Source organism: Nestor notabilis, unplaced genomic scaffold, assembly GCF_000696875.1.
Source record: "Nestor notabilis isolate BGI_N333 unplaced genomic scaffold, ASM69687v1 scaffold12679, whole genome shotgun sequence".
In the NCBI taxonomy this organism is placed as follows: Eukaryota; Metazoa; Chordata; class Aves; order Psittaciformes; family Psittacidae; genus Nestor; species Nestor notabilis.
In genome coordinates this window covers 14,050-37,663 of record NW_009943316.1, presented here as the reverse complement: position 1 = coordinate 37,663, position 23,614 = coordinate 14,050, and the positions used below count along the sequence as shown (strand labels likewise).

Sequence of the window (23,614 nt, the reverse complement as noted above, 5' to 3'; positions counted from 1 at the left end):
GTACGTGTGACACTGAGAGGAGCAGCTGCCTGTTGATACAAACCCTCACGCTGCAAAAACAGGTGATAATGAATTCCTACAGCATAATCAAGCATTAAGCAACCACCCCATGGATTGCCAGCAGCTGTTTCTAGAGCCCTGCCCTGCTTGCCACAGGTATTTATTTAAAGGATGATACCCACCCTGACAGAAAACACATGTGTAGACACATGCACGTACTGCCCTGTAGTCCTGAAAGGCTTCTGAACCAGGCCAGGCCAGCAATTTGTTTGGTAATTTCAAATCTACCCACTGTGAAGCTTCCCATCGTAGAAAGGGAAACAAAGAGAAAGGAGCTAAAGAGAAATAACAGGGCCTAATGTCCTTGATGTTTCATAGGCAGATCCTTAAGGAGAAAGTCAGATAGGTGTTCAGACTCCCAACACTTCTAATATTCTTCTACTATACATTTTGCTCATGCAATTAGGTCATATTCAGTCTCCATCCCAGACAAACTTAGAATAGGAAGAATCCTGCCCTCATCCCTCCATTTTCACAACAGAAACACTTCACTTACAACACAGTTTTATCATTTTAACCTTGAAGGAATGTGGCACTGAGATATTTTCCCTCCTTATTGAGCTAGCATCATCCAATGTTTTGGTAGTATTTAGAAAGATCCATCTATGCAAACCATTCATTGAGGCTGGCTGGAACAGTTCAGGTTTTCACTGTACCTTTCTGCTCTGCTGTTGTCTCTGAGTAGTTATGGCTGCAGCTGCCTCCTCCTAAAAGGAGAGGAGTAACCTTCAAGAAAGTTGCTGAGGTTACAGAAGAAGCAGTGCTGTGATTAGGTAAAGGGAAAGCACCTGCTCTGGGATCAGAATGCTGTGAATTAGCTCTGTTTCAAACTGAGAATGCAAACAGCCAAGTGAAAACTCACCCAAAGAGTGCCTTCACTTTATTAAAGCAGCTACTGCTAGGTTTGGAAAATGAACACCCAGCTACTCATAGGCTCCACAAATCCCTGCTGAGAATTCACATCTGAAACAGCTCCGTGTCATTAGAAACACTGAGTAACACAAGGATCAAAGGCACTGTCAATACAATTATATTATACAGGAGGATAAGAGGGAGGCCCGGACAGCTAACAGTGTGAGTAATTGGGTTGTACTGCAGGCTTGTGTTTAAATGCTGCCATCCACCATGTGAATGCTGCAGGTCTCATTTAACTGGGTCACCAAAAACTTAGGCAAAAGCCTACTAACTTAAGGTTAGAAAGTGTTACTTGTTTGCCTAACTTTAGGCTACAAGATGTGGATGCTGGGAAGCATAAGTGAAGCCACACAGGTAAGGGCAGGAATCTGGACCAGCAGATGGAACAGGTAAGGATTGTGCCCCTCGGCTTTTAGGACCCCTCTGCCCTTAGGAATTGTTTCAGGTTCCTTACACGTAGTCCAAACCAGAAATTGAATAGAAACAGAGTAAGCACCATGTGCACCCAAACCGCCCAGACGATGGGTGTCTGCCTTGAAAGCCGCATCCCACTCAAGCCCCAGGGTCCTGACAACCATAGTAATTTAAAGTAAATACCTTTCAGTAGGTAATCCTGCCACAGCCATGTCTTGCACTTCAGCGAGGTCAAGGTTCTTAGGCTCAGCTAAGGCAAGCAGGGATAGCTTTCCTGTGGCATCCTGAAGCAAGCTTTCATCTTCTGGATTCATCTTGCTGGGCTGATTTTCGGCATCAGTGAGATCTGTACGTGCAGAACGCTCACCCTGCTCCATCACAGGAGTGGCTGGGGAGTGATTTTTGTACAGCTCTGTGTCCTGCTCTTCAGTGCTCGTGTTTATAGCCAAGTCACCTTCACCAGTGACTAACATCCTTGCAGTACCTGTTTCGGGGGTGTCTTCAGTTTTTATGTTACCTGACTTTGTTGTGCTTAACACCATGTCACTGTTCTCTTTTATATCTCCCTCAGTCATATTGCTAGATTCTACTGTAGAGTCAGTTTGCAAGCAATCATCCTGGCTTACTTCAGTTTTTAAGTAATCTATTAACCCATGCACGGTCCCTTTCTCTTCTTGCTGTGCATCTTGCTGATTTTCCAGTGTTTCCAAGCATTTCCTATCCACTGGATCATCCTGTATCACCTGCACGTCACTCTGAGACTTACTGTCATGCATGAAACTGCTGTGAACGTGTGTCTCCTGATTTCCCCCAGGTGATGCATTAAAATTGCCTGGCAATTTTTCGTGATTGTAAGATCCTCCCGGGACAAGTGTTGATGCTGCCATGTCAGAGATGCTCTTGGCAATGTCTGCATCACTGTACTCACTTTTCTCCTGCTCATTTGCCTTAGGATCCTGGCGCTGCTCAGTAGGAAGATTTACATCCTCTTCAGATGAAACTAGTTCTGTGCTACACTCTGTAATTAAGTTATTTCCCTCTGCAGTAGCAGCGTCTTCTAAGTCCCTCTTCTGTGCATCACCTATCGAGGTAACAGCTCCAGCGGGTTGCTGCTTACTGTCAGAACACGCAGGGAAGTTTTCAGCTGCTGCCTCACCAAATGAAGCTGGTCCTTGCTTCTTTATCCCTAAGCTTATTAGCGATTCGGGATCAACACCACTCACACACACTCCTTCCTCTCCTTCCATCTCGCCGCACCTTGGATGCTCAGTGGTTTGCTCTGGCTTTTGCAGGTGTTCCAGAGGGCGTGCAGCAGGTGTAGTGCCATCCAATGCAGGGACCACTTCTAAACACCTACTGGGCTGCTTGTTTTCCTCAGCATCCTGGAGACTTGCTGGTGGCAGCTCTGCTGCTGTGTTTCCTTGTTGCAGAGACTTCCCTTTGGCACCTCTGCAGGAAGCCTCAGGAGCTAAAGGCAGCTCTTGCTCCTCTGCTTCTGAGGTGCCCTCGGGAGCTCCTTTGCCCACCTTGTTTGATCCTGAAGAGTTCTCAGCACCGCACGCTCCTGCTGTATCCATGGCCACCGGCCTCTGCTTGAAGCCTGCATGGTTTTCAGGCAGTCGTTGGGGTAACTCAGCACTCAGCGTGCTCTGCACAGTGCTTTTAAATATCTGGCTGATGTGCTCCCGAAAATCTGGGAAGCTGGAGCCGATGTCCAGAGAGCTGCAAGTCAGAGCCTCATGCTCCCTTCCAGAGCTCCCTGCAGTCTGCTCGGAAGTGCTGAGCTCTGTCCCAGTTACGTTATTATTCTCTTTTGAAAGCTCTTCCATTTCTTCTGAATTCCCAGGTTTCTCTAAGATCTTACCGTGCTTGTCATCTACACACACACTAGATGCAATTTCCTCATTACAGCTTTCTTGTGATGATGAAAGGCTCAGCAGCTTCCCTTCTAGAGCGGGGAGAGTGAGCAGAGACTCTGCTGAACTGTCATTTTGCTGTGCTTTGAAGTTTACCTCACTTTTTGTTTTGGGGGATTTAATTGCAGAGATCTCTTTCTTCAGCTTCTCAGAACTGAACTGCGATAAGTTTGCAGTACTCTGCCCCACATTTACAGTACTCTGCCCCACATTTACAGTCTCTGGCAGGGCTGAACTCCTGTCTCCATCACCCTGAAAACTTTGGTGTGGAACATCTATTCCATTCACATGCACCTCTCCTCCAGAGCTGTTGTCTGGATTTGCTGGTTTACTTGTGCTTACACTGGGTGAGGGACCTAAGTGTACTTGAGAACCTGCATCAATCTCCAAATCAGAGTTACCCTCTAAGGCATTTTGGTGTGCTACAACTTCCCTCTCATCACTTAGTGTTTCCCCCCCAGTACCGCTGGCTGTATGGTTTCCAGGTTGCTGGCCAGGATGGCCGAGTGCAGAGGTGTGTGTGGAGAGGGCTGTGAAATCTGCTTGGCAAGAACGAGGCTCCTCTGCTGTCTTTTGAAGGCAGCTGGGTTCATACAGCTTATTGGTGGGAGTTACTTCCCCATGTGCCTGTGACGCTGAAGGACATCCCTGTGCCCCTGGACTTTTAGCACTCTTCACATTGCTTGTTTCTGTGACAGCAGCACTTTCCTCCATGTTTCCATTGCTCTGGATCACTCCCCCATCAGCAGTCAGAGTCTTTTCGGAGTTCTTTGCCATTAACGGCCTTTTCCCTTGCATTTCTGGATGAGATATTTGAGGATCATTTTTCCCAGGCTTATCAGAAGTATGTGCTGGTTCCATATCACTTGGCAAAGCCTGTGACGTGTTAGTAGCACTTGCTGAATTCTGTGTCCGTGGAAGAGCCTTTATAGCAGCAGCAGCCTGGCTTTCACCACTATTATCCTCTATCCTGCCTGGCAGTTCAATCTTGTCAGATCCTTTAGCAAACGTATGGTTCTGACATGCTGCTTCATGCTGACTAGCTGAGATCAAAGAATTATTACCCTGCTCGGTCTCGTCTGGGTTGTGCTTACTGCAGCAGTTTTCTTCTGCCTTGAGATCAGTTTTGTTTTGCTCATTGCGATCTTGCAAATTAAACATGGTCACACCAGGAGTATTTTGCCCGTGTTCACGTGTCTCTGACACCACAGCACTGCTTTTATCCTTGTCCTTTTCTATTGTTGTGTCCTGAGTCACTGGATCTAGCACAGAAGATTCTTTATTAAGGTTGTTTGGAATGTCTAGAGGTATTTCTGGTATGCTGCTGTCATTATTTAGGTCTAATAGCCGTTCAGGTTTTACTGCCCTTTCTTTGTGTTCCTGATCATCTGCTCTTGTGACAGTTGTCAGACTGCTTTGGTGCTGCTGTTGTTTAAGCCCTGTATTTGAAACCCAGCTACTGTCACCAGCAGCACACACTGACCTCTCCATTTGCTCTGCCTGGGGAAGAGCACGTGGAACATCTGCATTTTCCTGCAATTCTCTGACACTGCAATCCAGGGTCTCCAAAGAGCTGCATGTGCCATGCTCAGAGGGACAGTGGTTGTCATTGCCATGGCTGTCACCTCCTTCCTCCACACGAGGAGTTAGTCCTGAAGTGCCAACATCAGCTTGGGTGGTTTCTGAACAAGCCACTTGCTCCAGCTGAGCTGGCATCAGCACATCCGATTTGCATTCCCCTTTCAGTGCCAAATCTTTGTCCTCCACAAAGCTTTCCACCACAGCTTGGTGCTTCTCTTGCTGAATACCCTCGTTTTCTTTACCACCCACACCACTGCGCTGTGCAGCTGCAGGTCCCTGCTCTGAATCACTGCAAGGCACTGCCATGATATGACTGTTGTGTTCTTCAGTGTCTGAAACCCACGAGCCCTTCTCGTCTTGTAGAGCCATGCGATCCTCAGGCCTTGCCAACTCACTTAAGCCCTGGAGCTCGGGTTTTGATTTGGAGTCAGATTCCAACACAGTTTCTCTAGCAAGAGCCTTTTCCCAGGGCTCATCCTGCTTACTCTGCTTAACATGATTGTTCTCAGAGTGGAGGGGCAGTGAACTGTGTGCATGGGCTAAACAAACTTTGTCGGTCCTGTTACAGCCTAACTGGCCCAATGGTTTGTCTTCTGCCTCGGTGTTAAAGCAATCAAGCCCCAGTGGGAATTCCTGCCTTGGAAACTGTGGGGAAGCCACAGGTTTATTCTCCAGGTTGTTTGTGGCATCAGTTTTCTCTTTACGCGTTTGTTGTTCAGGTTTGCAATCAAGAGGCTGTGAATTGTCATTGGGTGATTTAAAGTCTAAATTCAGAGGCTTTGCCCCAGCTTCCTCCCCTGGGTCACCTGTTGAAGTCTTTTCACAAAGACCCAATACTTGAGGATTGTGTCCCAAAAGGGTATTTTCCACGTCCTGGTGGTGGCTACTAACAGGGTTCAACAGTTGTCTTTGTGCCCCACTCAACCCCTCAGTTAATTCACTGCTCTCTGTCACTTCTGCTCTGATTTCCTTTTTATCTCCTGTTACACTCGCCTTGGTTTCTTTTTGATTCAGCTCTGTGGATCTGCTCAAAGAAGTGCTTAATGCATATTCTTCCAGCAATAAGCTTTTATCTACGAGGGTATTTTCTGTGGTGGGATTGATAACACGTTCTGTCTCAGAAAGTGTGGTGCTTTCTCTAGACACAGCCTCAGCTTTTATAATTCCATTGCTACTGGCTTCATCTTTTGGGCTTTCAGTTGTGACAGCTGAGTTTTGTTCTCCCTCTCGCTGTAATGATAAAGGCACACTGGAATGCTCGGCACTAACAAGCTCATCCTCCTTTTGAAGCTCTCTTTGAAAAGAGGGTTTGTTTTTGTCAGCGGCTGTTTTCACCACTTCATTCCTCACTGCATCTTGAGAGTAATTTCCAGGCACATATTCCCTCGAAGGCTCTTCAGGCTTTGGTACCAGGAGGAGAGGGTTAGAAGGCAACTCTGACATTGAAGTACAGGCTTCTGATTGCTCCTCTTTGCTTGCAGATAGAGCTGGATTTGCCTCATTCCCTTTAGCTGTTGTTACATCCCCTAGCTGCAGATTACAGACTTCACTGATCCCAGTGAAGCCCTGAGCATTCACAATTGCTCCACATTTTTCACTGTCTGAGCCTCCTGTTGCTGGATAATTTAGGATTAAGGTTTCTTCTTTCATTAGCAGACCCTCCCCACCATCTGGGTTCTGTCTACCTTGCTGCATTACAGCCTGTGGCTGACCTGCTTCCAAACCTCCTTGCTCCTGCTTGGCCTCCTGAGCAGGGATGTAATCCCCTGCTTCTGTACCCTGGGGACACGTGCTGACATGTGGGTCCCTCCTGCCACCCAGCTGCTCGCCCTGCCAGAGCCCTCCTAATTCACTCACACTCATTTGTGAGACTCCTCGTGTTGCTGTAATTGCTGCAGGAGGGCTGGACTCCAGGCTTGGCTTGCTGGGATCATTCTCATTGTTTTCCACACAAGTGACAGCAATATTGTCACATTTAGGGCCTCTGTCCATGGATCTGGCCTGTGCTGTCCCCTCTTTGTCATTGACTGGAGCCGGTGATGGCACTGCTTCATTGCAGGTTGAGGCTGGTGACTTGTCATTGCCGCTTGTAGGATGTCCTGTGACACTTTCTTTGGCACACTCTGCAAAAGGCACTGAGACAGACAGACTCCCCTCCCTTGCTCCTGCAGCCTGCTTTAAGAAATGAGACTCGGTTTGTCCTCCTTCCTCTTGCAAGATAGTGTTCTGTCCTGTCACCTCTGAAGACACCATGCTTGGATTTGGCTTGGACACGTCTTCAGCACTGTAGCTACAGATGCCTTCGTTACTGATGCTGCCAACAATGGAAACGTTTATTTGTTTCATGTCAGTAAAGAAGCAAAGACTATGAAGCAAAGAATAAGAACAGTCTGTGCCATGGATGTTTCAAAGCCATGCAGTACATGCACTGAGAAGCTGATAATCTGCTTGCAGGAGCTAAACCATCAGACACACGTTACAGTGATTTAAATGCTCATACTTGAAAATACATCCCAGATCCACGATGCTCGTGGCATGCATTTTAACCATCCCAAAGTCTTATTAAGTGCAGGGAGAGGGGACATACGTGTAACAGAGTAAGGGAGCAACATGGAAAAAAGGGAAAAAATACTGGAAAAAGCACCAGTAGCTTAAAGAAAGGTTTTTACTTTCTGCCTCTATGAGACTACTTTGTGCAAAGCTGAAGGAAACCCACAGTAACTGCTGCTCTCGGGCTGTGCTTTTATTGTGTAGCAGATTAGGAAGGGCCCATCTGCTGAATGTTTTCTCCAACTAATGAGCACAGTTGATTCTCACTGGGAGGTCAAAGTTCTCACCCTGCCAGCTGAAGACATTGCCATAGAACACTACACACCCTCTGAGATCATTTTATTGCAGGGTTTCATTGCAGTGCATATAAGCTATAGCCGTTCGTATGATCTCTCTCCCCACCCCATTAAAGATAAGAGGGAAAAAATGGCAGCAGAGATGCTGTGGGTGCACGAAGTGCAGGAAGGAGAAGTTCTTTTGATGTTTTTCACGTGCACTGTATGGACACCGAGGTCTGGAGGTGATGAAATAGGTCAGCCTTGTTCTCTCCCTCACTCCCCTGGGAAGCCTGGGCATGCCTTCAGTGCCTTAGCGAACACGGAGTGAAATATCAACTCAAAACTGATGTAGAATAGCACCTAGGAGCATATTGAGGTAATAAATCTCCCCCACATACACACCCCAGCCACCAAAGACAGACAAGATGCTGCCCAGTGCCTGGAGGTCGGTGTGATGGCAACACACTCTAGTTCCAGAGCTCACAGGGAGAGACGGTTCATTATCATGAATACTAGAGCTTTGCCATGGCTTAGCAGTAAGAGCCTGTGTTTCACAAGTCCAAAGTGCCCTACAGACTGGAGCTATAAAAGATGCTTAAAACACCTTCTGGAAGCATAGATTGGGCTTTAAGTAATCTCCAGAAATCTGAGAAGCCTCTCTCCCTTTCTCTGCCCAAGTTTTACACACAAAATACTTGCTGAAGGAGAAGTGAGTTAGTGCCCAGCTCTCATGTCCCTGCAGTTCAGTGTTTAACCCTTCAGTGACTGCTGAGGCAGCACCAGAGCCCCACGCTCTAACGCTGTGCTACAGCACACAAAATGCAATCCTAGTCAAAACCCCTCCTTATACTGAGGAATGTCCAATGCAACAAACAATTTCTTTATGAATGTAAAATGGACCTTGAATCTATCTTGCATCCTAAAAACCTCCTTAAGCGTCACTGCAGTAGAATATAAACTCATCTTTAAAGAGCTATTGAAATTTGCCTGTATGAAGGGTAAGCATCGAATCCAAGGTAAAATATCTATAACATACAAGTCAGATTGTAAGTTTTCCATATTGTATGCATTCATATGTCAGGGCAGACCTTAGAGCAGCTCCAGTGCCTAAAGGGGCTCCAGGAAACCTGGAGAGGGGCTTTGGACAAGGGATGTAGGGACAGGACAAGGGGAATGGCTTGAACCTGCCCGAGGGGAGATTGAGATGAGCTGTGAGGCAGAAGCTCTTCCCTGTGAGGGTGCTGAGGCGCTGGCGCAGGGTGCCCAGAGAAGCTGTGGCTGCCCCATCCCTGGCAGGGTTCAAGGCCAGGGTGGACACAGGGGCTTGGAGCAACCTGCTCTAGTGGAAGGGGTCCCTGCCTGTGGCAGGGGTTGGAACTGGAGGAGCTTCCAGGTCCTCTATCTACTGCCATTCTGGTAGCAAGTTTGGAAAGTCATAGTAGTAAACCCGTGACTTAGCAGGTTCAAGGGCTGATGACAATCCCAGGAACTATTCAGCATTATGAATCAACTGAATAATTTTTTCTGCTGTTTGATAATGCTGAAAACTTATTCATTCTACTCAGGAGTAGATGAAGGAATTGGAACAACTTTGTAATATGTTGAATAGAATTAAAGTGACAGTGCTGTGACAGCAACTTAAAATATCGTTTTCAGAATGAAGTAGTACATATTCATCACCCGTGCTACTGCAGCTTGCTTCAATGTTTTATTCAGGTCACAATATAGAATTGAAAGATTTGAGTTTTCATTCATAACAAGATAGGTCCAGACTGACCTGTTTGGATATCTCCATTTATGTTTCTCCTGATGTAAGTAACAAAGAAAACCATACAGGGGACATACATGCCCTACATTTTCCTTTTCATTTTTTGTAATCTTGCTTTTCTGTGTGCAAGACGTTGCTGGGGTTAGACCAACATCTGTTGAGAATAGCTTAAGCACATTGATCCTGCTTTAGGGCAGAAGGACAGAGTAGATGACCTTCCAAGGTCACACAGAGTCCCATTATCCTCCACTCTTTTTAAAGGGAATAACACTACAGAGAAATGACACCACATGCTGGAGATAATTCCCCTGAGTAAAACCCAATCTACATGAAAATATACCAGCAATCAATAGTTACCTGCAGGGAGCATGTATTTTCAGACAACCAGTTCAATATGAGCAACATAAAGCTATGACCCTGAAAGTCGTTTTTTCTAAGCACAAGAAAATAAAACATATTCTCTTTTGTGGTTACTCGATCTCCTTTGTTTGTAATCTGAACTACTTTGAGTTTATTAAGGGGAAAATTCATTCATATTTAAAACTAACCATGCAAACGACAAAGCATGAAAGAACATCAGAGCTCCTCATAGCTCGTGTGGAGCTTGGGGCAGAGAGAGTCATTTTGCCAGGAATAATGACTGCACATAAGTGATGATATGTTTAAAACAAAACAAAAAGCAGTCACACAGAGACTTAGGTGCACGTGAACTGAAGTATGCAGCTGTCCCACTGCTCTCAAGTGTTATCAAAGGGAACTTTTCCCATGTCTTAGAGCTTAAGCACACAATTAAGCATTTGCAAGTTTAAGGCCCTAACCATATGAATGCTGGCCTCCCAGTTACATCAAATAGCAACGAGTTACAGCTTTATATGCCTAAAACATTTGTTTTGAATAAATAATTACAGAGAAATTGCTTCTTTAGAAGCACATTGCAAATGTTATAATTAATTTTTAATACCTGTAGTTAACCTCTTCCACCTTCACAATGTACTGTGGCAAGTTTGAATTATCCTAAACAATTTGAGAGTACTACCCAGTTATTAGGACAGCACTGCCTGGTTTGTGTTCAGGGCATGAAGCTTTAAAGGGTGTTGAGAAATCGATGACTTATGGTGCATCTCCCATAAATAAATCTTAGTAAATTAAGAGCAATACCCAATCTACCAGCCATTAACACTCGAAATCACATTACTCTGTTTTGCAATCCACAGCAAAAACAAGGGGACAGAAGATAAAACCAGCAGCAGCCAGCAAAGCTCTCTGGCATTTACCATCTGAGGGGGTTGTGGAGGGGTAGGGATGCTCAAATATGTTACATATACTTGATAAACAACAAGAAATGATGATCCAACAACAGAAAATCATAGTTAATTTAATTTTTCCCTTTCTTATGCCTTTTTTCCTTCTAAACCACACAGTAGTTGTTGAAAGGACAGGCAGCCTTTCAACCCAGTCACACTTACAAGGGAAAAGCACCAAGTGCTGAAGCCTGTGAAACCCAGAGGTCACATACGGTTGCCATCCACGCTGATGTAAGTGTAGTGATTATATTTCCAGGAGTGTAAAAGCCTGAAATCTGAGGATGAATTTAGAAAGCACCAAAGGGCACCAATGCAGAGCCAGCTCTGCGGCCATGGCACATATATAGCTGCTTCTCAAATGTTCCTGTTCTATTTCCCCTGACACATGAGAGATGAGCGCCTACATTTTGAGTTTACACATTTGGACACACTGTACGAGAGGACTTGAATTAAAGAATCCTGCATTTTAATCTGTTCCGAAGAGGTATTGCAAGTTAAAGGGGAGCATGGAAATCACTTCCACATTCCCTTTAATAATAATAACGAAGTCAGAGTTTCAGAGGCAGAGCAAGTCGCTATTTGAACTCTTCAGTGTAAACAACCACATGAGAAATCCATCATGGCTAAAGGGCTGCTAACAGCAGCCAGCTTCCCCCACCCTGTCTGTACATCTTAGCTTTCAGGAAAAAGTGAAGCAGGAATAATGATCCATATGATCCTCCTGGGAACTGCCCTTCCCTTTTCCCCCCACCCCCAGCCACTTTTCACCTCCTTGTTCCACACACAGTACAAAATGCAGGGCCTGCAGTATTTTAAGCATGACCCAACTAATTATTCTAGCACTAAAAAAGCAAAGCTCTACTACTGCTGCGGCGTGCAGACACGGCTAGGTCATAGAATCACAGAAGAGTCTGGGTTGGAAAGGACCTTAAGATCATCTACTTCCAACCCCCTGCCACTAGATCTTCAGTTCCAGTTCCACAGCCAGGTCCTGGTCTCCATCTAAGATAGCTGGACAGTCAGCAGGACGCACGGCGCTGAATAGATGGTCCCACAGGATGTGGGGCAGCTTCTGCTTGTCATTCTGCAGTGGCTCTGTGGGTCCCACAGGATCTGGGCGCAGCACTCCGGGTGGGAGAGCGGCCAAATCCATCCACAAACAGTTCTTATTCCCTGGACTACTTTTACGCTGCTTCTTCCTAAACCTGCTGGAAGAAATGCCTCTCTGGGGTAAAGCCCAGCTATGGATTCCCCAGCTTTCCTCTGTGTGTGCCCCAAGACAAGGCATGGTTGTGTCTCACTCAGACACCAATACAAAGCCTGAGGCTTGGTAACTATTCTACTTCTTCAGCACTCTTATTTCACATGGAAAGTTGACAGATTAACTGTTGATGGTGTTACTTTTCAGCCCACAGGACCAGTGAGGTAAAACCAGGTACAGGTACCTAAACAAGTAAAAAACTGGACTGAAACAGAGTATTTTAAAATAAGAATCACAGATATTTTAAATTCTAAACCATAAGAACATAAAGTGACTGGAACAATTGCTGGGAATCTGCAGAGGGTGGAAAAAAGCCACCCAGAAGACCGGAAAAAAGCAATCGTGGTAGTTTTCCACACGGAGATACTCCATCATAACAACGGGTCATATGCTCTTAAGACTGTAAGAGTTCACTTCAGGGTGGAAAAGACATGTTCAAAGCAGCATAAGGGAGTGAGTTAAAAATAAACAGCCTGGAATGGGAAACTTCAAAGATTTTCCGTTTATTGTCTTTGTTTCTATTTTGGCAGGATATAAGATAGAAGCCACCCAAAGCAGACATGTGCCAGCAGTTGCAGGGGTAAGGCTAAATAAAGAGTAGTTGCCTGAGCTCCTGTCCCTCTAATATGTTTCCTGGAACAGGAATCTGATGAATCCCTTCAAGCTGACTCATCCATGTAACATTCCTCTCACGCAAGTCATGATTTTGTATGGTGAAGTGTAAAGCTGCTGTAGCCAGCTAGAATGGAAGTCTAAGTGTTCTCAGTGCTCACATTTTGAAAAGGAATTAAAAAATGCAAATTAGTCATAGAACAGTATAGAAACATAGAATCCTGGAATGGCTTGGGTTTGGAAGGGACCTTAAAGCTCATCCAGCTCCAACCCCTGCCACGGACAGGGACACCTTCCACTAGAGCAGGTTGCTCCAAGCCCCTGTGTCCAACCTGGCCTTGAACACTGCCAGGGATGGGGCAGCCACAGCTTCTCTGGGCACCCTGTGCCAGCGCCTCAGCACCCTCACAGGGAAGAGCTTCTGCCTCAGAGCTCATCTCAGTCTCCCCTCTGGCAGTTTCAAGCCATTCCCCTTGTCCTGTCCCTCCATCCCTTGTCCAAAGCCCCTCTCCAGGTTTCCTGGAGCCCCTTTAGGCCCTGGAGCTGCTCTAAGGTGTCCCCTTCAGGAGCCTTCTCTTCTCCAGCTGCCCCAGCCCAGCTCTCTCAGCCTGGCTCCAGAGCAGAGCTGCTCCAGCCCTCGCAGCAGCTCCGTGGCCTCCTCTGGCCTCGCTCCAGCAGCTCCACATCTAAAAATGACTATGCTAATATAGAAAATGAATAAATATTAAAGCAAGACTGCACTTGCTGCAGCCAAACCACAGATACTCAAACCCCAAGATAAGACACCCCGCCCCGCAGCCTCTGTTACTGTGGCTGGCCCATTCTAACATCGTTCTGGACAACGTAATGTGCTGGGTGGGTGACACATGCACTCAGTCCATTGTTTCAAACCACATTGGTGTGTAACTACTTGCATCTTCAGTCCACACCGGCTTCCAAAAGGCCCCAAGCGAGTGTTGCTGATGCTGATGTAAACCATCACACCCGCACTTCAGCTCCAGTGTCTCTCAGTTTTCTGTTCATGCTCACTGCTCCTACACCTGCCTATAGCTGGAGCCTGGAATTGTGCCTCTAGTAAAATCCAGATCCACAGAGAGAAAGTTATCTGGCCCACTTCCTTGTCAGACAGCTTCTGGCCTCAGATCAGACTCTATTAACCAGTTATCTCTACCATCACTACAGTATGAAGAAGAGAGATACTTGCTACTTGGAGATTAAAAATAACTATTTTGGAAAGCTGCTGTACTGAGTCCTACCTTATGCTGAATTCCACACTATTCCTTTATGAGGAACAGCTGGTTTTGGAAAAGGATAGCATTGAATCAATAATTAGAGGGTTAAATTTTGCTGTACCAAAGTCACCAAGCAAACAAAAGAACTTGCTTATAAGTTTTGCAACACATCTAGTAGATTTCTGTGTTCTCAAAGGGGACTCCACCAGTAGGACAGGCTTGTTGTGTTAAAAGCCATGGTGAGGTCTTCAGCCAAGACCTTGTAGCTCTGTTTCCCACTGAGGCCATTTTCAGTGGTCCACAGGATGAAGATACAAAGGTCCACCCAAATGAAGACACAAGACAGATGAGAAACTCTACAAGTCTCAAGTCAAATAAGCAGGTGATGAGGTTCTGAGATGTTTACCATCTCCTTCTAGTAGTGACAGTGACACAGATCTTTCTGGGGGCTGTATTAAATGGTTTCCCATATCTAAGCAACTAGAAGAACTTGAAGCTGACATGTTCTTCTTCACACCACCAAAAAACCCTACAGTCTTTTTCATGCCTCTTCTTTTCTAGCTGTTCGTGCACACACATTTCATCAAGAACTGTTTCCACCAGATGACTGAGTAAGAGCAACAGAATCCTGCTGCGTGGATGAACACAGCTTCATTCCTGGCTGCTTGATACCATTTTGCCACCTACTATTTTATTCTTGGAGGCAGAAGTAGAGGAAGGGTGACCAGCTGCTGACCAGGGTAAGACAAACTTCCCTCCACCAAAGTTCTCTCCTTGATTTTGTACATTTTGAACCTTAGAAATGAACCAAATGTCACAGAAGTGATGCAGAGCTATTTCTCCTGCAGTGCGCCTGAGTTCCTTACATTTCCACATATGAATGGAGCAAGAATGTCAGAAGGTTTAAGTCTCTGCATTTTTCTTGCTGCTTTCTGGCAATGTCTAAGAACCTCTTAAACATATTACACAGTGCATCTTCCTTGAGATGCAGGCAAGCAAGTAATTGTACAGAGATGCTTCCTGAGAAACAGGAAGAAAATGCACAATTTCAGCCCTCAGAAGTGAGTTCTGCTGCTGCTTCATTCGCAGGATAGAGGCAGGACATGAAGCAGGTCCCAGCAGATGCACAAACACTGTATTAGGTAGATGCTGGTACTAATGCTGTCAGTCAGAGGGTTTATGGGTATTGCAGTTCTAAGGACACCGTCTAATATGTGTCATTTTGTAGCTTCACAAGCACCTCTTATTTGCAGGAATGTTAGTTGTGATAGGCCTGCTAAACAATTGAGCAGTTGGTAACACTCTTCATTTCCCCCCTTCCCATAATATAACCTGTCTACTGAGAAGAATAGCAGAAAATGACCATTTTACTGTCACAAATGCATCACATTTTAAGTAGGGTACAAGAAATGTGTGTTTTTTTTCAGCTAGGACAGCATGGTTACTCACCATTACACACCCATGCAACAGAGTGATTCTGCACAATACTAGCAAGAGAAACAAGAAGCTGGAGGATGCATGTAGTTGTTAACTGAAATGTGGGAGGGAAGGGAATATTGAAAGGGACCTACCATGATAACTCCCTGACCATGTCAGGGCTACCAAGAGTCAGAACATGCTTTTAAGGAAATTGTCCAAATGTCTCTTAAGATACTGACAGGCTCGGAGCACGGACCACCTCTCTAGTGTTCAACCACCTTCTTGGTAAGGAAATGCTCAATCTTCATAATTTCTTATAAAAAAAGGTGGAAGAAGAGTTTATTGTCTGGGATATCATTAGCTGAAGATCATTTGAAGTATTTTTCTTGACTAATATTTTTTCTTGTTGTTCATTTCTCAAATTTATATCTTTCAAGGACAGTGGCAACCAGAACTGGTACCCAGGGGTGGTGGAAACAGGAAAAGACCAAAATCACACCTGCTCCATTTGAAAAGGATTCAGCAAATCCTTCTGCAGTGAATTCTCCAAGCTTACAGAAATTTGTGAAAACACTTAAAAAGGTGCCTACAGCCTAAAGATCCTACACATTTACCAACAAGTTACTGCTACTCCTTCTAAGTTGCATGTGTTGTTCTATCCCAGGTAACACTCATGATCTGGAAAGTATTCAGCCCTATGTTAAAATCGTGCTGGCATTAGATGATGCCTTCACTGCAGCAGATGAAATCCCAGGTAGCATGGAAAAATTCAAGCAATCAAGTAGTAATGCTACTTGAAAAAGAGAAAATACTCCCTTTGGGATATTTAAGACGGTCTAGCTTACGTTACCTTCTGCAATCCTTAATAGCACTGAAGAGTAACTTAACTCTGAAAGCAGCCCTCTGTATTTAATCAGGTGAATTTTAAGGCATTTTAAGGAGTGCATTGTTAATACATATTAGGTGGGTTGGTACTTTTTAGTAGGATTGTTATACAGAGCTGGGCATGGCATTTCGCAATGGTTACAATTACATCTTACAGTTATATGGGGCTACATAAGACTCTTCAATGTTTCTCTGCCTCAGAGGAGAGTTTATTAGTATGAGCAAAAGCATCGGAAGTTTAAGTCAAGGGTTACTACAACAGCTGGAGTCTTGTTTACAGTTACACAGAAAGGCAAGAAAGTTGGTTCAGTAAACAGTAAGTAGTCTTGTTTTGTCAGGTTATTTTGAAGGCTGCATCACCATCATCCATCAGGATAATAGAGCTTGAAAATCAGCTACACAAGAACAGAAACTTAACAAACAATCCCCAGCCATGAACAGCAGCAGTGCTTTAATTCTATTCACAGGGTGAAACTTCATGTCTTACCTCGCAGGCCTTGGGATTGATGGAGATACGCTCTCAGCCAGTTGCACAGCAGCAGGAAGATCTGAGATGTCTCGACCTCCAGGTCTTTCTAGGCTGCTTTCCTGAGGGTTTCTTTCTAAACCATGCCCATTCCCAGGAGGCTGGCCTAATTCTGAGTCCTGTGGAGCACTCTAGGGTGAAAAACAGAACAATTGAAATAGTTAATGCTGTTCTGGAGAGTACATAAGTGTTTGTTCTGCCCGTTGAAGGACAACTTCTGGGGCAGATTTCACTACTTTGACGGAACTTGCAGGTTACAAAGCCAAGCCATTTTTTTACTGAATGACAGAAAAACAGAAGGAAGTGGTTGAGCCAAAAATAAACACAAGGAAAAGAAGGAGGAGAGAAGAATGCAACAATTGTTCTGTAGCAACCAGGGCCTTTACTGACCCAAGGAGGGTATGTATCATCTTCTCTTTTCCCAAGCCTGGCAAATACTTCCTTGCTAAGCAAGTTTAAAATGAGATAGGATGGAAACAGGCTATGAACTTTGTCACTCATAATACCAGCAGGAGCTTTGAAGTCAAGTTAGAGTTAAAGTCAATCTCAGTCAAGACCCAGCACTTGAATCCACGTCCAGCTTCTTTCCCTCCCACTTCAACAAAGCTCAGAATGCCTCTGAACTGAAATAGAGGGTCTGATTCTTCACCGTGCTGCCTTTTGTTAATGATAGCTACAGGAAATGCTGCAGTTTCTGCAGTAAAAGTTACAAAAATGCCATTACACTGATGTGACACCTTCCTGCCAATTTCTTTTTTGGCAGAAGTATCTTTAGAAGACAAAGAAGGTCTGGTAAGAGCTACTTGGAGTAGTAGTTGATGATGTTCTTCCTGTAGAACAAAAGATTTGGAGAGAAACAATTAAGTATAGAGAAAAAATGATGTTTGAATGAAGAAGCTCCATTTCAACTCCCCAAGAAATAGTGAAATAGAAGGAAAACTGCTTCATCAGGTTACCTTCAACATACAGTCACTGTTAGTTTAATTCATAGCTGGAGCCATAAGAAGCCTAAAGCACACTCGGTGTAAAGACACGTAAGTGTATGGACTGACGACAGAACCACTTCAGGAAAACATTATAGATGGAAAGCACAGCACACAATTCCAGCTGACCTCTTGGGGTGTTTCCACTCTCAGTTTTAGGTTTATTTTGTTCCAGAAGTAGCCAATAAATAGCAATGATTCACACTCCTCACACAACCAAAGGCTTTTTGTGATCAGAGCCAGGAGTGAGAGACACCCAGTGGACAAGGAAAGCCCATGTAGTGAGCAACTGAAAAGGTCAGGGCACACTGAAAGTACAAAAGGACTTCCTTTAGAGTTAGGACAGATTTGATTAAGTCTCATATCCCCTGCCTTTCCCTGGAGGAAGCCCCTCACTACAGCTTTGTCTGCAGAAGTCTCCTTTATCACATTGCTTTCCTCTGGGATAGACCAAGGGCTCTTGGTTTCATGACTGTTAAGCATTTACCCAACATGTGCTGACATCTGGCATTTGGAATATTTATCTAAGTATATATGTTGGCCCCAAATCCATGATACATGCAAAAAAACCCCGTAGAACATCCAGATTTATACAAGGAAAATTGTTTCTTCCAGCCAGAAAAAGAAATATAAAAATAAAGCTTAGCTTACAGGGCTCTGTTCTGCTTCTGGTGCTATGATTTGGGCAGCCTTGGTTTTGTTTGCATGAGAAAGTTTGCATGGAGCTGATTCCAGCATATATACATGTGTGCAGAGAGTCAGAACTATGAACAAAATACATTATTAAATTAATTATAAGGGGGAAAAAAACCAACAACCAAACCAGTGAATTCTGGGGCCATATGTGATGGTGCTGGAGCACGTCCATGGCCAGTCACTGCTCACAGACCACCAATAAACCCCAGAGCCTACCCTGCTTGCCAGTTAGATGTAGGAAACAGAAGGCCAAGGTTGGGCTGGGTCAGCCTGGAGAAGAGAAGGCTCCTGAAGGGGACACCTTAGAGCAGCTCCACTGCCTAAAGGGGCTCCAGGAGACCTGGAGAGGGGCTTTGGACAAGGGACGGAGGGACAGGACAAGGGGAACGGCTTGAACCTGCCAGAGGGGAGATTGAGATGAGCTGTGAGGCAGAAGCTCTTCCCTGTGAGGGTGCTGAGGTGCTGGCACAGGGTGCCCAGAGAAGCTGTGGCTGCCCCATCCCTGGCAGTGTTCAAGGCCAGGTTGGACACAGGGGCTTGGAGCAACCTGCTCTAGTGGAAGGTGTCCCTGTCCGTGGCAGGGGTTGGAGCTGGATGAGCTTTAAGGTCCCTTCCAAACCAAACCAGTCTGGGATCATCCAAAGGTGGTCGTATTTGTATCTTGGCAGAAGAGGAACTCCCTCAACGAGATTGAGTCAACCCCATGCAGAGTCAGTCTTTGGAACATGCACTGGCCTTGACCCACCAGGGAATGAGGACAAGAGCATCACAACAAGTTGGTAAACTCACAACAAGCCACTCCAGGCAGCCGTGGTACTTACAGTCTTACTGAGTCAATGCGTTATATCTTGTGGTGAGAGCTATGGTTGGGTCACTCTGGGGGGTGAGCCATAGATGAGTGCCTCATAGTACCAGCCAAATGAAGAGTAGTTTTCAAGCCACTTGCAGACAAAAATGACCTCCTTTCCTTTCCCAGCAGGGCAGGGAGGAGAGGGAGAACCCACAAAGAACCTGAAGAAATTAGGCCAATTTGTCCAGATGCCTCCAGCAGTTGGCAAGAACTAAGTGAGAAGTAATTCCTTATTACTACTCCTCTCTACTGTTACCATCTCAGATTTTCATCAGGTGATTTGGGTGACAGGCAGGAGGAACACCTCACAGGTGTCTTCAGAAGATGAAGAGCTGCATGTTTTGTCTCCTTCTTCTAAAGCCTGTCATCTTCCATGGCAGAAAGGAGCACAGCGAGGAATTAAGTCATTAATTTACTGTACTTACATACTGCACTCTTAGTACCCACACATTGCTTCTAATTAATCTCTTATTCACAGCATCAGCCACTTAACTCAAAGGGCTCCTTTAGGCTACAATCCTCTGTTCTACTGACCTACAGTCATCCCACTTTTGAAGCCACAGCATAATAGAGATGCCTCCTGCACACAGATCTCTAAAGCGAGGCTCCTTTCTGTGCAGAGAACCAGTATCCTTTGGATTGCATCCAGAGCCACAAATCCCACGAGCCATATGATAACCAATAGCAGCACGGGCTCGGTTATGGCGTTAGGAAGAAACACTACTCATCAGCCTGTCATACCATAAATCCAATAGCCCATTGTTACCAATGCTCAAATACCACCAACAAAGACAAGGAAACCCAAGTCAGGGGTTACAGCTGCTGGATTCTACTTTTACTATTCACATCTATAACTCACAACTACATGATACAGACATTCATGTGCCTGCTGTACCTGAACATCTCATCTCACCAAAACCAGGATGTTTCCATATTAGACACAGAGAAGGGCCCATGTCCCAGTGCTTTTATCAGCTGTTACACCCAATCTTCATGTCCAAATGAAAGCACACTGGGAGAGGCAGATTGACAAGGTGTCATAGGATGATCACAACCAAACAGGATTGCTATATGCACTGTTTTGAAGACTACTTTTGACATTTTCCATAGGATGGTTGGGGCTTGTGGTGGTGGGATTTTGTGGCTGGGTAGTTGGTTTTGACTTTTTTGGGTTTAAACAGTTTTGTGCTTTCGGGGATCTAACATTTAAGAAGTTACAGTTCATCTCCCAGCTATCCCTAAGCAATTGTCATTGGCCACAGGAGAACGTGACTCTTCTTCCACTTCTGAACATGATCAGATTTAACATATACTCACAGATCCCAGGTTTTAAATGTTACAGGAGCTACTAATATTACATGATATAGAAAAGCTTTATATATTGGTCTTCTGCACTCAATGTGTTCATTCAATCACCACGAAAGAACATACTTTGTGTTGTTCTGTGACTTGATGCCAGCCAGCAGAAAAACAACATTCATTTTTCTGTCAAGCTTTTCAATTTAAGCTGGTTTTACAAATCAGGTGCTGAGCCAGCTCTGCAGAGCATGGGTTTATTTTTAATTAACATCTGTGGAAACAATTAAAGACTCTGCTTTGTTCATAAGTATCATCATAAAGCTGTTAAATAAATTACTTTTGAGCTTTCAATGCATACATGAAGTGATTTACTGCAGAAGCTTGCAGCTAAGTTTGCTCTGTATTCATTTCAAATGCAGCAAACTCCTTTTTGAAAGGATATGAGATTATGAAAGTTCCTTAATTGAAAGACTGAAAGAAATAATGACGTTAAAAATCAGAATACAGAGGTTCTCAGCATTTTGAAGTCCAGGATAATTAAAAGTACCCAACAACATAAAAACCCCGAGTCTGACACAGAAAGTACAGAAGCCAGCATACTATTTAAATGAATACAACTAATTCTCCTGCAATATGCAATGGTATTTGCATTAAACCCTTCTATAAGTGTTGCAGTCTGCAAGAACACAAAGTAAATCTGCAGGATCATTTTATTGTCCTGATGACTTTGAACAGGAGCTTTAAAGTTAAATAATAAAAAGCAAAAGGACTCTATTAACGCTGCAGCCAAAGGATTATGCGTGCTGCTGTTCTCTGGCTGGAGCTACCATACCAGAGAGAAATTCCTTTATTGCTACATGGGAGCCTGTTCTCAGCTCAGCTCCCAAAACACTGACACTCCCTGCCTGGTTTAAAGCCATAGTAGCAGCATTAGACACTGGCACGGCCTCATCCCACAGCTGCTTCAGGAGCCTCGTGTTTCTCAGTAAGTCATGGGGCTCCTGATCTCACAGCACAAACCAGGTCTGGTTTAAACCCAACATTTGCACTCAGCACCCTCCACATAATGAACTTGGTTTGATTGCCCTTTCTCCTTTCCCTCAATAAAAGCTGCTTCCTTTTCCATCTTCCCTCTGCGACATTCCTCCATTTAACACACATCCTTTTATAGCAGTTGCTGGAACATGCCATAGCTCTGACTAGCTGAAAGTAATCTTTGAAGAGTTACATTAAGTTTCCATTCCCACTAACTCCTTCTGGTTATTGAGGGGAAGCTGGAACGAGCCTTTGCAAATCCCAATCAATAAACCACAACTTACCTTGTATTTTTCTCCATGTCTTCCACTACAAGGTGGGGTTTTCAATAGCTTGCTTTAAAGACAGTTTGCTACAAGTGCTGGTTGGTTGCTCCCAGCCACCACCTCCCGCACAGGGACAGGAGCACAGGGAGGACAGACACATTGCTCCTGGTCCTCATCAAGGACAGAGGATCACACATGTCTTCAGCCAAACACCTCACGTGTGGCTGCGCAGGGCAGTGTCAAGCACAGCAGAACGCACATGGTGCTCATTCATAGAATCCCAGACTGATTTGGGTTGGAAAGGATCTCAAAGCTCCTCCAGCTCCAACCCCTGCCACGGGCAGGGACACCTTCCACTAGAGCAGGTTGCTTCAAGCCCCTGTGCCCAACCTGGCCTTGAACACTGCCAGGGATGGGGCAGCCACAGCTTCTCTGGGCACCCTGTGCCAGCGCCTCAGCACCCTCACAGGGAAGAGCTTCTGCCTCAGAGCTCATCTCAGTCTCCCCTCTGGCAGGTTAAAGCCATTAGTTGGAAGTAGTTATGATCAGATGTGAGCAGCAGATTCTTTCCTTAAGGGAGATTCCCTATAGAATTTTGTAGTTACAGCAGATTGTTCTCTTTAATCAGTAATGGTGCAGGTTGTGGTTGTTGCTGGCTTCGTTTATTTGTCTCTTGGAGGAGCAGGATTTTAAGTTCATGCCTTCTCTAACTAAAATCCTCAGAGGGACAGGAATGTAAAACTTGGCATTTGGTGAAGTCTCATTTAATCTGCTGCTTAGAAATAACAAGAAGCAAAGCAAAGTGTGATACGATAACAATGGTGTTTGAAACATTCTGGTTACAGCATCCTATTGTAAATACCTATGGCCTTTTCTTAGAGAAAAAGGGTTGTTTCCCCTCCTGAAGTGGCTCTGGCTGTTAACATGAAATAAACACTGGTGTGTGTACATTTACATACAGTCACCATCTCATCCTTGGTTTAGCATTCCTCATCCTCATGGAATACACATGGCAAGAGCCATGCAAACCTTCAGACTTCATTGTTGGTGTTTATGACCCTTCCAATCCACTGAGGGCACTAAACTGTTTCTCTTCAGATCCTTGCCATGTCAACATAAGTGTCTTCTCAACAACTGGCTGCTGTGTTTAAGTGTAGTCAGTTTGAGTGCACATAGCATGGGTCTGCAGTGGGCTGAATGAGCACAGCTATGTGAGGAGTTCCAGGGCTCCTGTTAACCTGATCTTCCCATCTGTTTGTGTGATCTACCTTGAGCAGGCAAAGGAATATTCATAGTTATCCTTGTAACTCTACTAGTCTTGCTGCGGCTTCTTATTTTCCTTTGTCCCTTTCCTGACAGATGGATGAAGGTCTGATGAGTACCTGCATTATTTTCTTAAGGGTGTATAAGATATAGAAGGAGAGAGAGAATAAAGTTGATGATCTTGGAGGAAAAAATGTTCATCGCATAACTTGCCATTTTCACTCTGTATCATTTTAGCCAAAGCAGCTTTCTGATGAGTGGTTCTTAGCAGCCTAGCAATAAAATGGTTGGACTTGATGATCTTAAAGGTCTTTTCCAACCTAGCTGATTCTATGATTCGATTCTAAAACACTCAACAAGATGTTGCTACGTTCATATGGAGTATTATTGGGAAAATCATCTCCAAGTTGAGTTCTAAACTCTCACCAGCCAACAGTATTTGCTTGCCTGATGATTTCTAACTACCCATAGCTGTGGAAAATGTAGGTCTAACATTTTCAC

General features: G+C 44.8%; 1 protein-coding gene across 1 annotated transcript; it reads right to left on the bottom strand.

The window, feature by feature from the left end:
* Nucleotides 1-1,572: 1,572 nt before the first annotated feature.
* LOC104411451 lies at nt 1,573-16,852 on the bottom strand (the record flags this gene model as incomplete). Its single annotated transcript, XM_010021870.1, has 2 exons — nt 1,573-7,200; nt 16,683-16,852. Coding segments are annotated over 2 exons (5,798 nt in total), but the record flags the coding sequence as incomplete, so codon positions are not given.
* Nucleotides 16,853-23,614: the final 6,762 nt, after the last annotated feature.